Source organism: Tinamus guttatus, unplaced genomic scaffold (genome assembly GCF_059628265.1).
Source record: "Tinamus guttatus ecotype Peru unplaced genomic scaffold, ASM5962826v1 Tinamus_guttatus_pri_ptg000089l, whole genome shotgun sequence".
Classification (NCBI taxonomy): Eukaryota; Metazoa; Chordata; class Aves; order Tinamiformes; family Tinamidae; genus Tinamus; species Tinamus guttatus.
The window spans coordinates 2,440,265-2,462,037 of record NW_028288623.1 but is presented as its reverse complement, the minus strand read 5'-3'; the positions used below and the strand labels follow the sequence as shown (position 1 = coordinate 2,462,037).

Here is a 21,773-nt window from a genome sequence, read left to right as displayed (position 1 = left end):
TCAACCTTTTTCTTATTGTTTACTCAGAGTATCTCACAGCTGTTTCCACTGGAGAATTTTTAAAGCCTTTGCTTTGCAGTGTATTTGCTCTCTTGGATGCCTCGCAAGGTAAGAAAGTTAGATATAGCAAGGGCAAGTGAAACACTAACAAACACATGGCCTGTTACTGTTGAGTCAGAAGGATAATTCATATCTGCAGGATCTGAGTCAACTGTTGTAAAGTCCAAACTTGGCTTTTTAAATTTCTTCTCTCTTCACAAATCTTTTATTCATCTTCTCATTTATTATTTCCTTTTTTTCACTTTCTACTCTTCTCTTCTACTCCTCATCTTTCTCTTCTTTTTTTTTTTTTTTTCCCTCTCTTCTCCTTACTTCTGCTTTCCAATTCATCCAATTTGTCTTAATACCATTTTCTTTCTTTTTTTTTTTTTTTCTGACAGTGAGGGCATTTTTTCAGGACATAATCGGTTTCCCTTGGCAAAAGAACAAACAGACAAAAACAGTATCTGCAACACAAATTTCACCGGCCACTGGCACAAGCACAGGAAATGCTCCTTGCCCTGGGAAGTTCTCAGGACTTCCACTCCAGAGTAACAAAATGCACTGATAAAGCAAAAATCATGCCCTTTTCTAACCTTGCCCTGCCTGTCCTACAGTGGAGACAGTCTGCAACCTTTCCAGCTGTAGTTAACCTTGTTATGGTTCACCAGTGTTAGCAATTGTTGGGAGCCACAGTGTAGATCAGTGTCCTGTTAGCACCATTATATTTAGGACCATGGGCCTGTTTGTGGTTATTTAATCCTACTACTTGTTCAGAGCTGAAGGAGCTGGAAGAGAGGAGAAAAGCAGGGGGAAAAAAAGGTAAACATGGTATAAACCCCCAAAACATACCCACTGACAGTCTGGAGTTGCCAGGAAACTCTTGCACCCAGAGTGTACATGGGAGCAATCCCAGGGGTGCTCGACTTCACCTTGCACTTCCTTGTGCCCCAGGGAGGAGTTTCAGCATGGAGCCTGCTGCTGCCATCCCACTTGGGGCTGGGGTCAGGACAACAACGGGGACAACCAGGAGCAGCCCAGATGCTGCCCCTGCAGGGTCTCCCTTGAGGGAGATGCAGAGCCTCCAGTAAACTATTAGATAAGCTGGTGCTGGCAGAGCAGATGTGCTGTTCACTGGCAGGGCAAGTGCTCTGGGCTCTCCCAGGGCCCTCCTGTCACTCTCCTCCCCTGCTCGGCTATGCAACGTGGCATAGCCAGAATAGTCCCTATTCTGGGCGCCATGGACCAAGCCAGGAGCTTATGGCCACACTTGGGACGAGCTAGGGACCTCGCAGCCTGCCAGACCTGCATCCAGGGTAGTTCTAGGTGAGCAAGCCCTGTGCGGTTCCATTGCATGGCTGGCAGGGATGATTATCCAGTGGTGCTCGCAGGAGAACGCAATGCAGTTGCAATATAGTAACTTTCCAAACAAAGTATTATAACTCCCTGCAGCAAGTCCGTAAGAAACTGCGTCCCCAGAGGGACTGGCAAAAAACGCTTCCTCCCGAGTCAGTTTTGTGTGTATCTACATGTAATATGAGATTTGTAAAGTCTTATTAGTACGTGTAGATTATATATATATATAACTGTGCATACTTATATGGTGATTTCTTATGGCATTGACTGTTGCACCATGTTAAATATATTTTGGTTTGGTTTGATGACTCTCTTTTGATGTACTGTATTTATTCCAGCTCCAGAAACAGAAACATTCCTTAGCACTGACCTGCTGCAAATGACTGCATCATCAGGAAGGTTGTCTAAACTTTTCTGAGTTGAACTTTTTAAATGGAAATACTTGATGTAGGATTTATGTGACATTTTCATTCTGACAGCTTGGCATTTATTGTAGAAGATAAATAGCACATATGATGTTCTAGTTTATCACCTTTAAAAAAAGAATAACCTTCCCAGACATGCGGAGGTGCCATGTTTGTGCTTGGGGTAATGTTTATAGCTAGACGGGCGACAAAATCCTAAACTGAATAAAAAGTCAAACTCAGAAAAAGTCTAAACTTAGATCCACCCTCCAGTGACCAAGTCCCTGTCCCCGTTCTGTGCCTCCTACCAATTCCAGAAAGAGTTTAGAGATTCTGGGAATGAGGAAATAATCAGATCTGAGTTCAAAGCTCAGACCCATCTCTAATTTACTTTTATTCTTAAAATGGAGTAAGTGCAAGTCTGTAGTATGGTTCCCTATCATTACACTCACAGATAAAGTTAAAACCAGCACATATGGAAGGTTTCAGAGTTGGAGGAGGCTGCAACTTCAAGTAACAGGCTGGAATATTTCAACACAATTTCTTATGGAAGGAGGTGGTAGGGAAGAAAAACAAGAAAAGAGAAAGGATGACATGGTAGAAATAAATATAAATTAAAGAAGAGCAGAATTAAGATGCAGATAATAAGATAATTCTCAGGTGAGCAGCACACCTCAGTTATGGCAAGCTTACCCCAGACACAGGCAAAACGAATTTCAAGCCTTCTTGTGTAGCTGCTGCAGCCACCTGTATTGGTATTTCACCATTTGGCATGGTCAGGTTGGCCACATGCATTTGAAGACTGTGTTATATGTGGGGCCTCAGAAGCAGCTGTACGAAAACAATGTTGTTAGTTGGCATGAACAAGCTCCAGCAATGCCATTGTATGCGAAAGCCACTGTGGTGGCTTGCAGCTTGCAAAGGGTCCTTGGCAGGGTTTGAAGAACCAGAGGATATCTGCCTCCTCCTTCCCTCTGATTTCACTGGGCTTTGGGACATATACTTGAGAATCTGTCTCCAAGCTGTAAAAGCCCCCACACGCACAGGATTGCCTCTGGGCTCCCTGCTGGTCCTTGCAGTTGCTGGAGGTAGTAACTGGAAAGCTGGGAGCGGTTCCCATCCAGGCCTGGGACTGAATTTTCTGATTTCAACAGATTATCAGTTCAGGAGGCAACCGAGCAGCCATCTGGGGTTCCCACAGAGCAAGGTAGGGCAGAGCTACTCCTGTGACTCCTGAATGTCACTTCATTGTCCCTCTTGCCACGACTCAGCTTACTAATGCAGGAGGACACATCTGTCCTCCCATGATGGAGGGAAGAGTGCTGCTCCAGCATGAGAGAAGGGAGAGGACATGGTTTTCAAACTGGAGTGCAAACAAGGCAGTTCTATGAAAAACACTGTATAAAACAAGGGAGTTTGTATCCCATTTCAGACAGACTGTTTCAGCAGTGGAGCAGAGGGTGCGAGCCAGCAGCTTCTGCTGAATTGCTGGCTCATGTCTCCTGGTCTACAACACAGGCGCTTGGGGTTGCCTGCTGCCCACTCTTGTCCTGGAGGATCTGAATAATTAGAAATGGCTGCAAATCAGAGGAAGGTGAGGAAGTCCAGTAAGTCCCCCCTTCCTGTCCTTCCTCCCATCCTTCCTTCTTTCTTGTTTTTTCATTCTCCTCATCTTCAGAAATCTCCCATTACTGGGAATTCGTGGCTGCTGACTGTGCAGTCCTTTAGGCATTTTCTAGGATGTGCCTATGCCAGTGAGATGTGACAACAAGCTGTGGCAACAGCAAAGGTCCTGAGAGGAGGATGGCACCAGCTTATTTCTGAGCCAAGGTGCCATGTCCTCCACCTGCGTGCAGGGAGCACTGTCATGGGTACAGTGCAGGACAACAAAGCCAAGTTACTTCAGTAGCACTAAAGGCCAGGGGAAAGTATTTGCCTTCAGGTCCTAAAAGCATTTCAGAATTACTAGTGCCTTTGCTTTCTGCATGGTAATATCACACTCCTCCATAAGTTTTCCCACAGCAGTTTACACTCCAACTGGCAGTGCGTACAGGATTTCAGTCCAATTTTCTTGTGGTTCTCCCTGCCTATCACTGTTGACATAAAGCCCTTCTCAGAAGATCTGAAGCCAGATTCCCTGTTAGTGAAAATCCACATTGTCCTTCTGCTCCCAGCCAAGCTGTACTGGCTTACACAAGTCTGGAGTCTGGCCTGGGTCACGCTACAAAACCTTCCAATCAAATACTTCTCTCTGCACACAAACAAGCTCTTGGTGTAGGATTTTTTGGTTTGGGTTCAGGCTTGGGCAGGGGCACTGAAGTAATCAAAGCCAGTCAAAGGGTGAGGAATGGCTTTGACAGACCTTCTCTGCCTTCAGAAATCTGTCAACATTTGGGCTGAAAACTTCCCTTCTAAAACTGAAGGAAAGCTAATCAATCCCTGAATTAAAAGAAAGCTTTTCCTTATTCAAAACAGCCATAAAGAGGAGTGGTGTTCCCAGCATGAGCCTTGCATACACCCTGTGAAGTTTCCTTATCACTAATTACATTCACAACTGATACTCAGGGACAGGCTAGGCAGCACCTCTGGGCTCTGTATGCCATGGAAAAGCCAAACAGGTTTATACGGAGATTAATTTAGTATTACAAGGCCCTGTCCTTCCCTTCCTACCGCTGGGATGGTCATATATGACATTTGAATGAAACTTATTAAGTTCCTTGAAGTGCAGGCAAGCCCTGGGAATGCAGCGTGGAATTGAGCTCCTCTCTGCCACTGACTCCCTGGGTGGGCTTGGTCAAGTCACACTTCTGGTCCCAGTGTGTAGACTGGAGCTTTTCCTGAGCCCGTGGGACCAATGCAGTGTAGTAAGTCATCACTCCTGTAAAGCTGCTTGAAATCCACATGTGAAAAATGCCATAGAAATACAGCATTATTCTAATGGTCACCACTTCCCTCACGAGGCAACTAAACTCTAAAAATGGAGCTTCCTTCTAGAAGCCACTCTCCAAATGAGTAAGTGCCGCAATACCCGGCATACATACATATATGGGTATATATGGATACACGGGGGAGAGAACAAGCGAGCCACGGCAGGGAATGTGCTTTAAGCTCCTAGCAAACACGCGCAGAGCCAGGAGCTGTCAGGAGCGCAGCGAAGGTGTGTCATGAGGAACGTGTGTCACGACTCGACTCGCTGTTCCCCAGAGGCCCCCGAGCTCCTAGGGAAGGAGGATGACTTGCCAATGTCACCTCCCAGCCTCTTCTCTGCAGCCTGAGGAACTGGGGAGGGAGTGACATTTTTTTCATTCCAGACATGACATTTCCTTGGCATTGCTCCAACATCCTAGGAATTCCTAGCAGAAATGCAAAGGGCTGTGGGAATAAATAAATAAATAAATAAATAAGCATGATCAAAGGCCAGGGCCAGGGTGGCAAGCCTGCTATGCCCCAGTTTGTCCGTTCCTCTCCCGGGACTGACAGGACCTCTCCGTGCTCCTGCGCGTATCCAGGTGTGCAGGGTACATCAAGGCAAGAGCTGTGTCCCCACCCAGGCCTAAAAGCTGCATTCTGCTCTGCCGGCACTGCCCCTTCCAGTGCCCTTCACTGCGCTTCTCACCGCAATCCCTTGGAAAAGTCACCGCCAGGACATTTTCCTTTTCCCCCTTCTCGTTATTTTCCTCCGTGGGGGCACCCGTGGGCCGCTCTGCGCACGCCGTGCGGCCCCGCCCCGCAGAGGCTCCCGTCGCCGCCTCCCCTCAGCCCTCACGTCCCCCCGCCCGGTCTTTCCCGCTCCGCTCCGCCGGGCGCCACGTCCCGGCGCGGGCGGCGCCCACGGCCGCCTATTCACGAGCCGTGATGTCAGCGGGGCCCCGGCGCGGCGCGGCCGCCCCACGGCGCCATTTCCTGGCCCAGAAGGCGGCGCAGGAGGGATAAGACGGAGCGGGGCGGCCGCGCGCCGGCAGGGGGAGACTGTCCTGCGGCGGCAGCGCAGCCACAGCCACAGCCACAGCCAGCGGCAGCGCGACCGGCACCGCGAGCAGAAGAGGGGCAGCGGCCGGGGCCGCCCCGCCGAGCGCGCCCTCCTGCCGCTCGCCCCCGAACTTGCCGCCTCGCTGCTACTGCTGCTGCCGCCGCCGTCGCTGCTGCCGCCTCCCGGGGGAGGCGGGCGGCGCCGTGGGGCTGCGGCCGCCCCTCGAGCCGGCGGCAGCTGCGGGGAGGATGGTGGAGCGGGAGCGATGGAGCTGAAGCGGAGCATGGCGATCCCGCGGCTCCTCTGGCTGGGGCTGTGCGCCGCCGTGCTCCGGGACGTCGCTGCCGCGGCAGGTGAGCGGCGGGCAGCCCGGTGGGGGGCGGCCGTTGGCGCGGGGGCGGCCGATGGCGGAGGCCCCCGCCGAGGGGAGGGGGGAGCTGCCCGGGGCCGCCCGTCCCGCCGGGCTGCGGTGCCGCGGGCGCCGCCGCGGGGGCGGCCTGGCCCGGCTCTCGCCGCCGCGGCTACAGGTGGGCCGGGCGGAGCGGCGCCGAGCTCCGCCGCGGGTCCCGGCCGGGGCGGCCCGGCGCTGCCTGCGTGGCCGCCGAGCAGCGGCGGCTCCCGCCGGGCTCCGCGCTGAAACTCCTTCCGCGGAGCGTCCCCCGTGGCGGCAGCGCTGTCCCGCGCCGCCCGCATCGCGCCCTGCCGCGGGGCTGCCCCGCGGGCTGCGCCGCTGAGGCGGCCGCCAGGGCTGCGGGACCTTCCCGTGGCGGGCGCGGGTATCGTCCCTCCCGCTCCCGAAATAACTTTCCTTAAAAACGCCCTCCTCCTGGTCTTGTAGTCAACGTATTCAGAGATGCCTTTTTCTTTCTTTCTTTCTCTCATTTTTCTGATGCGCTGCATATTTTGACAACCAGTGTGTTCAAATGCTGTCAGTTCTGTCTGACAACCAGTTGATAAGAAATTTAACTTGACTTTATTTCCTCATAGTTAATCATACGTTTCAGCTCCTGCCGCTGTTGCAGGTAGGCTTGGGGGAGCCCATCTGGGCGAGATTGCTGCTAGTGCTGCTGAGAGCATTATCAGATGAGAAATAGGGAGTGGGAGAGTCTAAGGAGGGAAAGAGGGGAAATTAAAATCCCCACTGACGTCCTATGTGCTCCTGCCTGGTACCTGCAGGAAAAGATGCTTCAGCTAAGACTAAAAATTTTTGTTTAAAAGCCTGTGAAATCTATTAAGGATTCCTCATTCGTATTTCTTCGTTTCAGCGGATTGTGACAGGATTTTACTTAGGCAATATAGAGAATTACAACCTAGACTGTACATTTTTACTCTATTTTTATTTCCTCCACCATTATTTTTTATGGGAACTGGAGCCATGAAGAGTCTCTGAAGACACTTCAGTGTTTAGTTTGTGATTAACTCTTTCAGCAGGACAGTCTAAGAAAATCAAAGCAGTTTACTGTTCCATTAAGGCACCTGTAATTAAAGTGTCTGTCAATTTGTATGCTCATTTAACAACCTGGCTGTGTTAGTTTTCTGGGATACAGAGAGCAGCTGTAAAGCTTTCATGTTTTCTTCCAATATTATGAGCAGGGAAAGGGAGGCTGCTTTCTGGCATGCACTGGGACGTATAATTTGTGTTATAGAGGAGTTAAGTAATGCAAGATTAGATCATCCTCACCCAAGGTGATTAAATCCCTAGCCCTGCAAGAGAGCTGCAGCAGCTAAACTAAAACGATCATCTTACCAGGTTTTCCATGCTTTCTGTGAGCTTGTTGAGTTGATAGCCACAAATAGAAGGGTGAAAGACCGAGTGTTGGAGACCCTCCGTTCGCAGGCTGGGGGAGCTCCTTCGAGCAGGAGCGAGCGCTGCGCTTGCTGCCGCCCCGATGCGCGTACAGCGCCTGGTCGCTCTCCCAGCGCCACCGCTCCCTTCTCCGGAGTGACAGCGGAGCCGCAAATGTGCTCGGCTGCTGCCGGAGCCCGCGGGACGCGGACGTGGCGGCTGCGGGAGAAAGGGAAGCGGCGCAGTGGAGCCTCTCTGCATTCGATCATGGTTCGGGCTGTGACAAAGTTTGGGAGGGACAGGGCTGCTTGCTTCACAGCGCTCTGGATTTCGCCAGTGGCGCTTTTCCATCTGGTTTTGCAGGCTAGCAAGGCATCCTGTGGGACAGCTGACCAGCTGCTGAGCTGCTTTACGTTGCAATGTGCTGTGATGGACGGTTGTCCGGTTGTCCAAAAGCAGTGGGATGATGGAATTCCCCTCTTTTTTTTTTTTTTTTTTCTTTTAATTGCCCTTCCATGAAGGACGTGGGGGCCACTGCCAGGGCATATTAGTGAACCAGACTAGACCTGTTCTGGTCTGTTGTTCCTGTGCTACTGCGTAGGAAATGGCCACTCTTTCTTAACAAAGCTAGTTTTACATTTATTTTCCCTTCCTGCTTTCCCACGGTCTCCTTTGATCCTCTGACTCTTCCTTTATATGCCCATCTTTCTTAAATGTACTTAACGCAGTTGGCTTCCGTGTTTTCTCATGCTAATGCATTCCATATATTCCCTTCTGCTCAAGGGAAACACTCCAGATCCACCCACGCATGCAACAGTGCTCTGGGCCAAATTCTGATCGCTCCTGTGTCAGTGTAAATGATGCAGGATGTAATGTAAATCTGCACAGCTCCCCTGGCTCCAGCCGTGCTGCTGCTGAGTCGCAGCTACGCAACCTGGAGCAGCGCGTGGCCTCCTGGCCGGGTTTGGGGTCAGGGAGGCCAGCTTGAGCCCATGTCACACGACACAAACATGCCTTCTGTAAGCAGGTTCACTCTTCCGTGGGGGTGTGCTGTGGAATAGGGCTCTCATGGGCTCTCTAAGTTGCAGAGGAGCTTTCTGTTATGCAGAAGAACAGGGAACACTGCATAATATGGCATAATTGATCCCCATATCCCAGCTTTTTACCAACGCACATGCCGGAGCCAGCATGATGGTTTCTTAGCAGCGCAGGAACACCCTAGATGCAACTGAGCTGGAGGAGGAGTGGGAGGGGTGGGACTGCACAGAGAGCACCCAGGTAGCGCTGCTGGGTCCCAGCATCTCTGTCTGGGCACTGCTCTGTGATGCTCACTGTGAGTGTGACGCTCACTGTGAGTGTGCCCGCTGCCTGTGAGTGGGCACTCAGTTGAAGAGAGTCCCAGGGATACGGGCAGAGCCTTCACCTTTCCCTGGCAATTGCAATTTCTGGGCTTACTTTTGATTACTGTGTAGCAAACACAGTAGAGCAGTGATGAAACTAGTAGACCCCTGTGCCATGTGTGGCTGGTAGGGTATGTGATTCTACACCACCAACCTGGAGTAATTTGCTGTACTCCAACCCCCCTTCTTCTGGGGGTGGGGCGGAGTAGTATTTTTTTTTTAGGTATGAAATTTACAGGATCTCCAATCAAATTAAAGGTGTCCCAAGGTCAACCCGTGAAACTAAATTGCAGCCTCGAGGGAATGGAAGATCCCGAGATGTTGTGGATCAAGGACGGAGCAGTGGTGCAAAGCGTAGACCAAGTGTACATTCCAGTAGATGAAGAGCACTGGATCGGCTTCCTCAGGTACAGCAGCTGCAGAGAAGGAGGAGTATCACAGAAACTCTTGCTCAGTGTTCTGCTCTCAGCTATATCTGTATACCTGCACTGACCTCAGCAGGGCAGGGTCCTTAGGGTCTGTGGTTCAGAGTGCTGCAAGGACATAACTGAGAGCAGAACTGAAGCCATGTTGGGCTGAGACTTTATGCACTAGAACCTTATTGATTTCCTGACTACGGCGGTGACGGATGCTTTGCTAACACTCTTCATGCTTGAGACGTGACTTCAAGGTGAAAGGATGTTCTTGCCTTGCTCATCTTGTTTTGCCATGCAGCAGGAAGACTAAGATCTGGCTTATATAAATAGGTTTTCTCTTTTTATGCTCACTCAGTTCTCTTACTCTGCCTCTCTTGTGCTCTCTGTCTGACTAAGGAGTGAGACTTGTTAACTGAAATGAGGCTTCCAAGACTACATCCTCTTTCTTTCTTGGGGAGGAGTGTTGTCCCCTGAACTAATCCCGAGTGTTTTTGTGAGAAACTTTGCCTGTATATACACTCCCTAAGCTATCAGACCTGCCCTGCCCAGAGGCTCAAAAGTCTAATTCTGCAGAGCCTCGCTAAGCCTTTATTTCAGCAGAAGTGGGTGTCAGTTCTGAAGGCTTGAGCTGAACAAGACCCCAGGTTCTGCTCTGGCCCCTTCTGTACAAAAGTTTGTACAAGTAAATAAGCCGCCAGTGTGGGGGCTCAGAACTGCTGACTGACTGAGAATCAGTCATTTGTGAGCTCAAGCTTCATCCCTCTTAGGCCTCTTGGATTAGCATAGCTTGGAGTCCCTGATTCCTGGAACCAAAAGTCTTCGTGCTAAAGCTGGCCCTCCAAAGAACAGTGATAACTTTACTAGGCACGGCCTTTTCCTATCTGGTAACATTGTAGTGGAAGCTGTTCATCTTGAAACTGTACCACTTACCTCCCCTTTATTCTGCTAGTTAAATTTCATTGCTCCTTCAAGTCTCCTAGTCTGATCTCCTTTCTCACATCTCACATTTTCCTGCATCGAGAATATTCTGCAGCACCTGGGCTGAGTTGGGGCGCTCAGTCTATTTGTGTCCGTATTTTTCTCCTTTTCCTTTCTTCTCGTAAAAAGATCATTTCTATCACCCGCTATGTGACTTTCTCCTACGATCACTGTGTTTCAGAACATGCAGCTGGATGGGCAGGACAACTGATGCCATCTGAAGGTACAGCTCTGAAATCAGGCTGTAGTGGGATCATTTTATGCATTTCAGCAAGCACTCTTCTGTCTTCCATCCCAAGACATTTCTCCTCCTTCCCCAAGACAGACTGCTAGCATTAGAAAAGCGGGCATCAGGTCTGCTCTGGATCCCTGCATGGTAGCAGATGCATGGCTGCACATCCAAGGGGAGCAATCAGCAGATGTACATCAACAGAGTCCCACTGGTGCCTTTGGTAGCTGAGACCTTGCAGCTTTGGGACCCAAATCTGCCCTTATTCACCTGCACAGAAAGCAATCCCAGTGTTTTTAAAGGCCGGGGGGGAGCTCTGTGGATTTACAGTGGGTGGCTGGAAGAGCCGAATTTCTCCTCTGAATGAGAAGGCTATAACTTGGATACTAATTGGTCCCCTTGGCTGCCTTTACTTACTTGGTCACATCTCCTTGGAAGAGGAGTTGTTGCTGAGCAAGGGAGGACACAGAAGGGTTCCTGGGGTGAGGTCCTGTGCTGGAATAGGCCAGTGTAGCTTCTCTGCAGTCATGAACTGTGATTCAGACCCATGCATTTTGCTGTGTGAAGTGCTCTTAGGAGACTAACACCGAGTGCAGTCGGAGTGAGGGGGAGCCACCTCTGACCCATTTATTCCAACGTGAGACTGTCACCAAACCTCGCCGCTAACTGAAGCCAAACTTGTTAGAGGTTTGTAATTTGGAGCCTCCTACCAGCTCAGATGTTGTAGGCCAAGCTGTTATTCTCGAAGACTAGCTAGCATGAGCTAGGGAGATGAGCAACCCCTTCCTGTCTTCAGAGGACGCAGTGTGGGTTGTCTGCCTGGATATTTCTGAGTAAGGCCCGTCTGCTCTACTAAGGATTCCCTCCAGTTATTTCCAGAGAAGCCTCGTTTCTCCGGTGTTTTGCTTCATGCTTTGTGCTGGCTGTTGCCCTCCTCCCCAGAGCTGGCTGCGTTTCAGTGGGTGTTGTCTGTGCATCTGGTTTGCCTAACAGTTGGAGGGTCCTTTGGGGCAAAAAATGTGCTCTATCCACATAAAATATCGATATGGCTTTTGACTTTTTTCAGCTTGAAATCCGTCGAGCGGACAGATTCTGGGAAGTACTGGTGCCAGGTTGAGAACGGGGGGAAGAAGGAAGAATCACAGCAAGTGTGGCTCATAGTGGAAGGTAAGGAGGAGTAGTGCTGATTTCCTTCTAGGGCTGACCCACTAATATATTTTAGATGGAAGTGGTGAGAGCAGATTGCTCTGGCGACAGGCTTCATGTGAACCATTGGTTATGCTGCAGGGAGCTAGCTACAGAGCAGGAGTAAGAAATGCAGAGTAGCTTTAAGGAGAGGTGGTGTCAGTTTATTAGCTCTCTGGATTTATTTCTGCATGCTAGATAGTAAGTAGGCAATCCTTTCACACACTGACCTTTCCTCCCAGCCCCTCATTCCATCATTGCTTTGGTCTCCAAATATACATAGAAACACAGAATAATTTAGGTTTGAAGGGACCTATGGGAGTCATCTTGTTCAAGGTCCTTCTCAAAGCAGGCTGGTTCTGTGCATCAGCCAAACAGATTTTTGAGGACAAAGTCCAGTTTTTGCCCTGTTCTCAGACTTCCAGGAAAAGTACTGCATAGTCAGGAATATTCCATGTGGCACCGTTTTCCCAAAAGGCCCTGTCTGATGAAGAATAGCTCTTACCTTGGGCATCTTCAGGGCAACTGTGTAAAGTAGACTGGTGGCTTCTTATTTCCCTTGAGTCATGATCCTATTAGGCTCTCAGAAGCTAGTGTGAGCAGGATGGCTTAATAGTTGGTGTAGAAGGTGGCAGGAACAGCATGTTTGGAGCAAACACTGGCATTTGGGGATGTAATCGGTGGGTCTAGCAGAATCAGTACCCCTAAAGGGGAGGGTATGTGGCAAGAGCTTCATAACAGCTGTTGTGGGAAGAGCGGTGCTTATCTGCAGTTTTCCCAAATTCCAGAGTTTGGTCTGCCTGAGATGTCAGGTGCAGTTCCAAGTGGAGAATGTTGTTTACAGCTTAGAATGTGCTCTATTGAGTAGAGTTGGTATTTCTATCTTAATTACTGTGGTCCACTCCAGAGGTGGCTGCATTTGCATGGTGGGTGCTGGAAGAGTAATTGGCTATCTCAGTGTGCTAAGCAATCTGAAAAACAAAGAAGCCCTTCTGGATAGTACAGGCAAAAAATATCAAAGTGGCGCAAAACAGCTGCAGCTAGATAAGGGGGAGTGTTGAGGATGAAGGCCAAAGCTGACAGAGGAAGCATCAGCTGCAAAAAGCAGTTAGTCATTTTTATAAGAAAAACAAGTATTGGAGAATGCAGTTAAACTTGAACTGAGCGTTGTAATCACGTGAGATGGGCAATACTGGAAAAGATTCACACCTAACTAGTAGCAATAAGGGGGTGGGTTTTAAAAATGTGTGTTAGCTGTTAGCATGAGAAAATGCTAAGGGAAGCAAAAGCACATCCTTCCCACAGTCACTGTTATCTCCACAATTGTTTCTCTCTTGGGCCTCCCAGCTTTGTCTGGAAGCAGCTTACACTTATTAATAACAATTGTTACATCCTCTGACTTCGGCTGAGAGTGGATCTCAGATTTGCCTGTCACACAGGCAGTCCTCAGGAGGTTTTGATGCCTTTCAGTATGAAATGTCACAGTACATATAGATTATTGGTGATTTTTAAAGTAAGCTAAAATGCATTTCTATGCTATCCAGTATCTGTTGCTTGAGTTAGGTAGTCTTTTTCAGGCAGAATTTGTATTGATGAGTTTGTGTCTGTAATATAGCTGAAGTGTTTGATGTGATGAAACTGTCCTCAGAACTTAAAATTGACACAGTGACTTTGAGACCAGTTCCAGTTTAGAAACTAGATTCTGGCCTTATGGAAAACATGATAGCATTTGATACCTGGAGAAGTAATCTAAGAAGCACACTGCTGAGTGTGACCATCTTAAATTCAGATAACGTTTCTTCCAGAACTGTCCCTTGGGAATTACACCTCTGCCATTATGTGCCTGTTCCCTGTGGCTGCTAGCCCCGTTGCAGTTACAGAGCCACAGCCCCAGCACACTGCTGAGTGCACGTCCCCTTGAATTAACACACTCTCAACACTGAGGTGTAGAAGAAAATTGGCTCGATAGGGCAGATACCAACTTGAAAGAGGGCCTACACAGGCTTATTTGTGGCTGTGTGCCTTTGCTGTGCAGCTGTGAATGGGGATGCCCACTATTCCCTCTCGTAGCAGGGCCTGGGCAACTAAATGTGTCACTGTCTGTGTCACCTTGGGATGGTGCCGATGCCTGAGCTGCGTGGGTCAGCGAGGCTGCTTGTGCCATGCAGGGTGATATCCTACCCGTGGCCTTGTCTCATCTGCACAGTTGCTCCAGAAGTGGGAAAACCTGCCTAACGGGTTAGTCTTCCGCGAAGGGCCGCTCTAAGGGACAGCGGGCCTGGATCTGCCCACAGCTACATGAGATAGTGGTGTCCTCCTCAGAAGAGGAGGGCAAAGTGGGTGGAAAATGTCATAAAGTTTGTGCACTTTTATTGTTTATGTATGAAGGCAATAAAAAAATAACATGTAAGCAAAAAAGAGCAGTAAATCATAGTGACGACTACACGTGTCCTGAGCATTGACCTTTGTGTAAAGAGATATAATTATTCCTTTTCTAAGCAGAAATATGGTGACCTATGTTAGTTTGTTCGTTTACCTGCCATTCCAGAGAGGCACGTGTAAAGGCAAGAGGAAAGTGCACAGATGCTGTCACTAAATGATACAGATAGTGCCTGAGTGGTCAGCCGAAGACTTGAAGAAATCATTTTCATTTGGGGTGTGGGGGAAGCACCAAACATCAGGCTTCTAAACCTGTGCTTAGGTGCTTACGTTAATTGCCTGCTTTCTGATCTGCCCCTACAAAGGGGAGCTATTCAAGCCTGTCATTTTTGTGGTCAAGGACGGGCTGTAAATTAAGGGTCCCAACTCCCAGCATCATTGGTTCCTCTGTTTCTCAGAGGTACTGTATTGGTGCTTTCAAAATGCTCTTTTCCCAGCTGAGAATACCTTATCCTTTGTTCTGGTGCAGACTCAACCAGTAGCTCAGAACTGTAAGTTTTGTGTAGAAGGGGGCTCAGCACTGCTTTGGCCCTTCAGCTCTTTCATGGTCACCAAAAGGCACGTCTGCCGCTCTGCAGCGACAGCACCCACTGGTGCCTGGTGAAATTTGTGGTGATGCTTTGGAGCAGTGAGACCACAAGGCGTTTGGCATCGCCTGTGAGAAGAACCATGTCATTTGCTGTGCCGAGTTACCCTCGGCTCTTACCAGTTTAGAAATGACCTGGGGCAGTCCTGCCATAGCTGCGTTCTGCTGTGGATGGCTCTGATCTAAGGCCTGTTGTACCAAACAGGAATCTTTCCACTGCGGTGAATGAATACTTTTCAAGAGAGTGATGTCCATGAATAGCCCTCAGCTTGGTTAGAAACGATTCCTAATTCCGAGGCAGCTGCCTCCTTGGTGCTTGGAGCGTGCTGGAAGGCCACTCTATTCAATTAAGCTGTGGAGAGACTACTGTAAATGATGCCTGTCTCACCAGGGGAATTCTTTCTTCCTTCATGGGTTTATTGCGGCTGCTAGTTCAGCACGGTTATAAGATTCAATTTTTAATGCATGGCAAGAATTATCCAGAGCTAGATTAGATATACTTTTTAAATAGTGGCAGACACTGCTAGGATTCTCGGCTGTTGTCTCTCTCTAGAACCCACCTTCTCCAACTGAAAATTGAGCTGATACTGCCATTAGAAACTATTTTGTAGGAGAGTTTTGGAGAGGACTCATTCAAAGAGAGGTTTTTCAAAGGCATTTTTCTCTCTTGCTGTTCTCTTGCTCCAGTGGCAGTGCTAGCTTGTCTCCTGAGATGGTGCAGTGTATATGTTTTTGCGGAGGGCTTACAGAGTGTCAGACTAGGCATAGAGGCAGATGGGTGTCCAGTGTTGGGCGCTGGTGTTAGCAGAAATAAGCAAGAGACAGAAGGAACTTTGCAAGTTATTGTCACTTGTCTGTTGCTTTTCTAGGTGTTCCCTACTTTACTGTGGAGCCTGAGGATGTGTCCGTGTCCCCTAATGCCCCATTTCATATGGCCTGTGCTGCTGTTGGTCCCCCTGAGCCAGTGACAATTGTCTGGTGGATGGGAGACTCTAGAGTGGGGCTTCCAGACATCTCCCCCTCCATCCTAAATGTGTCAGGTAAGGCTACTGCCAATGCAGGAGATCGCTTGGAGAGGGAGAGGAGGAGAGTCTTGTTCCAGGGACACTGGGTGGCCCTGCAGGTTGAGAATGGTCTCCAGCTTTGCACCAGAGGCTGAGCAATAGCAATCACACGTGAAACCAGGTCACCTGCAGGAGCGATCCCTTCCCGGTGTGTTGCGCACTGGCCCACGGAGCACGAGCTCTTCAGAGCCTGGGTGGGGCTGGCGCTGTGGTGGAGCTGCTCTCAGAGCGGTGACTCAGGGCTGTTTGTCTCCTGTTGCTTCACCTCTGGAGGGTGTTTTTGTTTTCTTAAATGATTCTGCTGGGGACATTTGGCTCAGGAATCTCAAAGTTTGTGCTTTTAACAGACGCCACTTCCTCCTTCCGTGCACAGATATAACATGTGCTGCATTTCCCTCTTTTCTCTCTCTTCCCCTGTCCTTGTTCTTATTAAATCAGACTGCCTTGTGTGATTGTTTGACAGTTCTAGAGTGGTTATATTGATGCTGAAGTGGGCTGGTTGATAGCTGCAGAGGCCAGAGTTTGCTCCAGAGCAGGCAGTAGGTGCACAATGGTAAGAATGTCTTCTGTGACAGCCTCTACTGAAGATCTTGGGGGCCAGTACATTGTGCCTCCCTCCAAGGCTGCCCTTGGAGAAGGCAGATGCAGGATCTACCAGGACCCGATTGCCCCTATTCTTGTAGTTACCTCCTAAAGGTAACTTAATTCTAGTTTGTTGTCCAACAGCTACATGATGCTTCTTCTCTCTGCTACTGACTTATTTGCAGCAGCCCCAAGCCAAAATTGAACTAGCAATTAGGAAAGAAAATGTTTTATGACTCAGATTCCTCTCTGGGGGCTTTTCTTCAGTGTTAATACACTTAGACCCAGGGGGAGTTTGCTTTGTACATCTTTGGCCATCCCTTGAGCCATCCCATCCCATTAAGCCTTCCCTTAGAACCTAATTTATATGCAAATCAAAACTGGGTTTGTCATTTGCAATGGTTTTATCATCTGCTCCCTGTCTTGTATTGTCTCCTCCCATTCTACTTCGTTCCAAGCTGGAAAAGAGAATTGCTCCCTTATGGTACAATCCGCCAGTTGAAATGGAAATGGAAGAGATTGATAATCAAGAGGGGAAAGACAATAAAGAAAAGTCTCCCTTCACCCAGTCAACTCATCCCATGGTGCGTCACAGAACGGTTATTGTGGGGCAGTGACATGGAGACCTCACAAAGACTCCTGCAGGAAATTGCTATTACATTTATTTTTCACCGGCAGCTTTCTTTGCCACTTCAGGTGTGCAGGAGGCCTTGCTCGTTAAGGATAACATTGTCCTGAGGTTTCGACTGGAACATGTCCAGCTTTTTGTCGACGCAGAGGAACCCAAGCCTCTTTCTTTTGCACACAGCCTCCGTGGGTAGAAAGTTAGGTACTGGTGGGTCTGAGATACCTGACCTCAGAAGAGTGGACAGCTGTAATGTGCTGAAGTGCTTGTATTTTTTATTTAAACAAGAGGAAAATTACAAAGTTAATCTTCCTGACTTGAAACTACATTATGAAATGCCTAGAAAATTTTCTCTGTAATGTTCTTGGAGATTCTTTTGGGGTGGTGAGCCTTTGCAACATAGGACATGTATGTAGTGGGGCAAAAACTGTGGCCAGATTGCCAAAGCATGTTTAAAAAAAAAAAAAAAAAAAAAAAAAAAAAAGAGCTTGTTGGTAAGAAAATGAGCATTGCTGGCAAAAGAAACAATCAAATTTTGAAGAAAATAATGATAAGGTACTGACCAGTAGGCAAATGTTTGAAAGGGTCAGCAAGCAGTTGGTTTGGTGAAAGGGTTGTTGCGTATGGAAATTGACGGTGACAAATGGTGTCAGAGAGCAAGGGGATCTTGGTATATACTGTGTTTTGCATCTTCTTCTGTGCAGGATTGTGCTTGGTTCAGTCTTTGGGAAGCGCCTGGCATGTTAGGTGCTCCTCTGCTCCGCTGCCTTGCCTTGGGCCAGCTGCCCTGCTGCTTCCCTGTTCACTAGGATGATGCTTTGCGCTCGCTTTACAGCAGACACTCCGCTCTTCCCTACGCCTCTCTCACAGTGCTGTCAGTCTAACACCCTTGAAAGATGAATCAAATGGCAAAGACAGACACTACACAGTCTCCTCCACGCCACTTTGAGAATATTTTTCCCTCTTAAACTACGTGCCCAGAGAGCATGCAGTTAGAATTCCATAAAGCAACCGAGGACCAGATAGAGTGAAGACAGATGCTGGACATGCTTCTTCAGGCAGCTTTGAAAATGCCTCTCAATTCTGATTAATTACCAATACCAATTTGCATCTTGGAGCAGCCACACATCAGTATGATGCTGTGGTCAGGCTCTGTGAGATGACAGATGCTCACTGGAGACAGGAAGCAGGGCCTTCCCGTGTGTTCTTCAGTCCCTAGAAGGTGTCTCCATGCTGGTGTAGCAGCCTTTTATTTTTACTTTCCTTGTGCATTTGCAGAAGTCAGATAAGGGGCCAGGGCCGTGAACCCAAGGGGCATGACCTTGAACTGTGCAGTCTCTACTTGGAAGCTCCAGGGTTCATAGCCCAGTTAGAAGTTGGTTGTTGCTCGGGTAGTGGTGGTGCTCTGGTGTGCCAAAGCACCTGATGTCTGGGACATATAAACCCCATTTATTTATACAAGCACTGTATAAATATGTGGGGCAGGACAACCCTTGTGCTGAGGGAGCTCACCAAAATGGGGTGCAGTGACCACCAGGAAACAAGGTGGAGGCTGAGTAGTCGTGCAGTAACGAAATGGACATCCACTAACCAAGCACTGTGATCTGCTCTTCTGCCAGATTCATCCTTCTTTTTTAGCGCTTTCTGATACTCCGATGGAAGCTCTTCTACACCAGCGCATTCTCTCCATTATTAATTGCATTCAAATCCACATGCCTTTGATTGGCACCCTGCTCTGCTCTCCAACTGCCTGTATGGCATAAGCTGGGTGTTGTACATAATTGCAATTCTGCTGAAGGATTGAAGAGGGATTACATAGCTGTTTGTGTTTCCTTTTTCTTGGCTAATCTTCAGGTATTAATCAAAGCACAGTTTTCTCCTGCGAAGCTCACAACGTAAAGGGATTATCTTCGTCTCGGACAGCCACTGTTCAGATTAAAGGTGAGAGGGCACAAGAGCATGGGCACGGGTGGAGGGATTTGTCCTGGTGTGGGGGGAGAGGAAGACTCCTTCATGCAGGGGCTGCCTTGGAGCTGCTGGTGAGTAGCATCGGTCCAACCAAACCAGCGCGTTGCGCGCTCAGGCTGCTCCCTGCTTGCTCTGCAGGGCTGCATCCCCACCGTGAAATTGGCTGTTGAAAATAAACCGCATCTCATTCGAGATTGGCAACATCATGTCAAATAACAGATTTTCCTCAAAAAGAAGAGAGTCAGAGCAGTAAAATTGTTCTTGAGAGATATAGCTAGATATGATCTAAATGGTAGCTGGGGAAATCTTTCCTTCTTGGAGATAGATGAGTCTTGTTAGAGCTGAGGAGGCCATTACATCTGCCTGCTTCTATTGGCATCACATTAGATGCTGAAAACAGACAGGGAAATTGATCAGCAGTGTCCAGTAAAATCCACCCATCCACACTGTTTTCATGGATTTTTTTGTTTTTGTTTGCCTTTTAGAAACTCATGGAAAACAAATAGTTTTTAGCCCTTTTATGAGCAGCTGCCGCTCTGAGCCAATGTTGTATTTCCTCTGCTTGGCCGGGTCGCTGAAGCAGTGGGATAGTCTGGGATAATCAGAACAGCCAGTGCTTCCCCATCTCTTCATATTGGGATGCTTCTGCATTTGAATTCTTAGTCATGCTTTGATTTGCATTACATGACATGATTAGCAGCTCTAGGAGAGACACGTCACCAAAATTGTTTGTTCCAAGCAGTAGCTTATTGCTCAGCCTGAAAAAAAGAATAAGCATTTATGTCTATATTGGAACTTTAAATTGTATTAGCTAACATGCATTAGAATGCAGCTTAAAATCCAGGTGTAGAGCAAACATTTCTAGGATGAATTTTTCTTCAGGACAAACATTGTGTTTACTGCCATGTCAAGAATGCAATATGCTGGGTTAGTATGAGTTATAACTTAATTTAAAAACATTTAAAGTTGTTGCCTTAAAAGTTTGTCCAAACAGAGGAATTGGTTATCATGGAGTATATCATGGGAATATGGATATTTTTGAGATAAAGGTCAGTTCATAAAGCTATTATGCTTTAAATTTTCAGAAATAACTTTTACCATAAACAAGATTTTCTTCTTAAAGTTATCCTAAATTTTTGTAACCGTTAATAAGATAATGGGGCAAAGGCCTCAGAATTCTCATATTTCCTAGAAATTACACTTAGCCAAAAATGCTCCAAATGTTTCGAGGTCAATCATAGCTAATGAATCCATGCAATCGACATGAGAGAGACATGTCACCCCTCTGTTTCAAAGTGGAAAAGAGTGAGGTTAAGCGATTTGCCAAATGTCACATCTGTAGCTGACATCTGAAGATAAAACAGAAAAAGGCAAGTTTTAGATAGCAAGTCCTGTGCTGTAGCTGTATAGGTTCTAACTGTAATACCTCAAAGATGTGTTTAAAACAGTAGATATAAACTTAGAGAAGTGAGGAGGCACTTTCAATAAACAATAGCTTGGAGAGGCGGAAAATACTCCTGTTAAATTAAAGCCAAGTTCTTGCTGAAGGCATCTCTGGAAACAGGAGCTGGCCCAGATAATGTTCATTTAGTTCTTGATCCTCTAAGCATATGGGGACTGAAGTGGAATTACCCTTAGGAGTATTCGTCTGTACATGTGTGATCTCTTGCACAGATTCATGTGCTAATGAGGACTCTGAAGTTTTTCTACAATTTATTAAACAATTTGTTTCTTCTGTGTTTCCAGAGGCAAATATTTTTGCTAGGACACTTTTAAGCTGTTAACATTTCTTCAAATTTGCTGCTGTTGTGGTTCATTATCTATTCTCTGTAGTGCCCACAATGTGCTGGGTGTTCTCCAAGCAGAAAATTACTGTTATTGTAGCCCACAGCGCCCAGTCGTGCACAAAGCCCCGTTGTTCCAGGCACTCTACAAACACGCAGGAAGTTAACTCGAATTATCCTAACACTCAAGCTGCTGTTTTTGGACTGGCTTTGCCTTCCCTTGTGTGTGTGCTTAAGACACTTATGGTCATATCCCGTGTTTCACAGCACCCCAGAAAACACTGAGAACGTTTTTCCAGCAGCCGATGGGGAAATGTGTCCGTCCAGTCTAAGTGTAGCAGAATTGTGGGAAGGTGATAGCAAAATAATCCTCTCTAGGGACTGTGTATGCTACAAAGTAGATTCGATAGATTATTTGTTCTTGTGGGCTTTATAGCTGATACCTTCTTTGGGCTTGTCATCCAGTGTTGAAGAAAACCTGTCACTAAACTCAGAATCTATGAGTATGTTTGTGCAAGGCTTACATTAGGAGCAATGTTTCAATGATATTCAAGTTAGCATAGCTGTGAAAGTAAGCTTAAAAACTTTTTTTTTCTTTCCAAAGATCTTACCAGCTTAAAAACCCGAGATAACAATGGAAAGAAATAGAAGAGGAGGGGAAAAAAAAAGAAAAAAAAAAATCTGTATTAATTCAGAGACCTTTCACTGAAAGGCAGAGAGCTTATTGTACTTATCCTGGACCAGTGATCTGCCTCCCTTCCCTTCTGTGTGCGCGCACACACACATATGCATGCTAAAAACAACCAAAAGCTCAGGGAGAGCTTGGTGTTCATGAAGCTGGTATTTTTTTCAAGAGTGAAGTGGACTAGATGCAAATAGAGATTCAGGAATGAAAAGAGGATGGTGGGAAGAGGGGTGTAGCAGGAAAAAAAAAAAAAAAAAAAGAGCAAAGGGAAGTGTTG

General features: G+C 47.7%; 1 protein-coding gene across 3 annotated transcripts in view; it reads left to right on the top strand.

Annotated features, from left to right (window-relative positions):
- The first annotated feature begins 5,925 nt into the window (after positions 1–5,925).
- Positions 5,926–21,773, top strand: part of TYRO3 (TYRO3 protein tyrosine kinase) — a 38,630-nt gene continuing 22,782 nt past the window's right edge. Inside the window, exons 1-5 of one of the 3 annotated variants that reach the window (XM_088520488.1) lie at positions 5,926–6,122; positions 9,179–9,362; positions 11,645–11,745; positions 15,658–15,828; positions 18,914–19,000. In XM_088520488.1, the coding sequence (XP_088376614.1) occupies positions 6,035–6,122; positions 9,179–9,362; positions 11,645–11,745; positions 15,658–15,828; positions 18,914–19,000 (631 nt within the window). In that variant the 5' untranslated portion in view covers positions 5,926–6,034. The remainder of the gene's footprint in view (positions 6,123–9,178; positions 9,363–11,644; positions 11,746–15,657; positions 15,829–18,913; positions 19,001–21,773) is intronic. The other 2 variants (XM_088520489.1, XM_088520490.1) reach the window with 2 other exon arrangements.